Source organism: Brassica napus, unplaced genomic scaffold (genome assembly GCF_020379485.1).
Source record: "Brassica napus cultivar Da-Ae unplaced genomic scaffold, Da-Ae ScsIHWf_1384;HRSCAF=1964, whole genome shotgun sequence".
Taxonomy (NCBI): Eukaryota; Viridiplantae; Streptophyta; class Magnoliopsida; order Brassicales; family Brassicaceae; genus Brassica; species Brassica napus.
The window spans coordinates 1,046-2,856 of NW_026014801.1; the positions used below are offsets into that span (position 1 = coordinate 1,046).

General features: G+C 44.6%; 1 protein-coding gene across 1 annotated transcript; it reads left to right on the forward strand.

Moving 5' to 3' along the window:
• Window positions 1-229: 229 nt before the first annotated feature.
• On the forward strand, window positions 230-1,340 carry LOC125597192. The gene is made up of 2 exons (XM_048771965.1): window positions 230-731; window positions 841-1,340. The coding sequence occupies exons 1-2, from the start codon at window positions 230-232 to the stop codon at window positions 1,338-1,340; spliced, it is 1,002 nt and encodes a 333-aa protein (XP_048627922.1).
• Window positions 1,341-1,811: the final 471 nt, after the last annotated feature.

Here is a 1,811-nt window from a genome sequence, read left to right on the forward strand (position 1 = left end):
AGCTTTCTTTTGGGTGAAGCTCAGATTTGGTGGGATGAATTTGTTAGGGGAGGTCAGCCAGGCTACATTGTTCCTTGGACTACATTCCGAGAAGAGTTTGATAGGAAGTATTTTCCGCAAGAGGCTTTGGACCAGTTGGAAATGGAGTTTCTGTCACTCACTCAGGAGAAACCGATCAGTGAGGGACTATGAGCGAGAGTTCAACAGACTTAAAAGGTTCGCTGGGATGATGGGGTTGAGACTGGATATCAGCAAGATTTGTCAGATTCGTGACTATGGAAGTCTCATTGACTTGGTGGAAAGAGCTTCATTGACTGAGCGCAATATTGAAGAGGAAAACAAACTGACCAAGAGTGCACCGCAAAAATCTGCTCGAACAACAGAACCAGTGAGACATCAGCAAGATAGTCGGGGAGTTATTGCTGGAAGGGACAAGGGAGCAGCATGCAGCCGGTGTGGAAAGAATCATAGCGGAACTTGCATGAGTTCTACAGGGTTATGCTACAATTGCGGCCAGCCTGGACACACAAAGGCGACTTGTAGGAAGTTTATGGGCACATGCAATTCTTGTGGAAAAGTAGGTCATCGTGCTAAAGACTGCAGGGTGAGACAGCATGGTCAGATCATCGGCAATCAAAACAGGGAACAGTTGCCTCCGCCTCCAAAGAGACAGACAGTAGCTCCCCGTGCTTATGTAGCAGGAGATCATGAGGGCAACGAGCCAATCGCGGGTATGTTTACCTTACCATCTTTCCCTTAAACCAGATGTTGTGCTGCATGTGAAGTGTTTTAGCTACCTTCTTATTGAGTATGACTTGGATAAATATAAAAATAATGTAGGATCTATCTCTGTTGGAGATGTCGCTGCATACACATTGTTTGATAGTGGGGCTACACATAGTTTTGTGAGCCCAAAACTAGTAAAGTGTTGGCACTTTAAGGGAAAAGTTCGCAATAAAGAATGGAAAGTCGAAACCGCAGGAGATGAACCGATGAAATCTTCAAGGACTTTCAAGGATGTTCTGATTATAATTGAAGGTGTTGTACTTCTCGGAAATCTTGTGGAGATGAAGTTGGGTCGTTATGATGTTATACTCGGAATGGATTGGTTAAAACAACACGACGCGTTATTAGATTGCCGAAAGACACGGATTACCTTTTCAGGACCAGAAGGAAGAATGAGTTACCAGGGGCTTAAGCTTCAGAGTGGAATTCCAATTATCTCAATGATTCAAGCAGAAGAGTTGCTAGCAAAGGGAAACGAAGCTTACCTTGCCACAATAACTATGGAGGGGGGGCGAAGTAGATGCAGAGCTAGACACTATTCCAGTCGTAGCTGAATACAAAGACGTTTTTTGAATCATTAAAAGGGCCACCACCATCAAGGGGAGATGCTTTCACCATTGAGATAGAGCCAAGAGTTGCTCCAGTATCTAAAGCGCCCTATCGTTTAGCTCCCGCAGAGATGGCAGAGTTGAAAAGGCAACTTGAGGATTTAACAGACAAAGGGTTCATCCGACCAAGTAGTTCGCCATTGGGAGCACCAGTTCTATTTGTTAAGAAAAAGGATGGAAGTTTCCGACTTTGTATTGACTATCGGTGATTGAATAAGGTCACAATTAAGAACAAGTACCCGCTGCCACGCATTGACGAGCTGTTAGACCAACTTCAAGGAGCTTCGTGGTTCTCAGAGATTGATTTAGCATCTGGCTATCATCAGATATCCATAGCAGAGGAGGATGTGAGAAAGACGGCTTTCCGGACACGTTATGGACATTATGAGTTCGTAGTGATGCCATTTGGGCTAACTA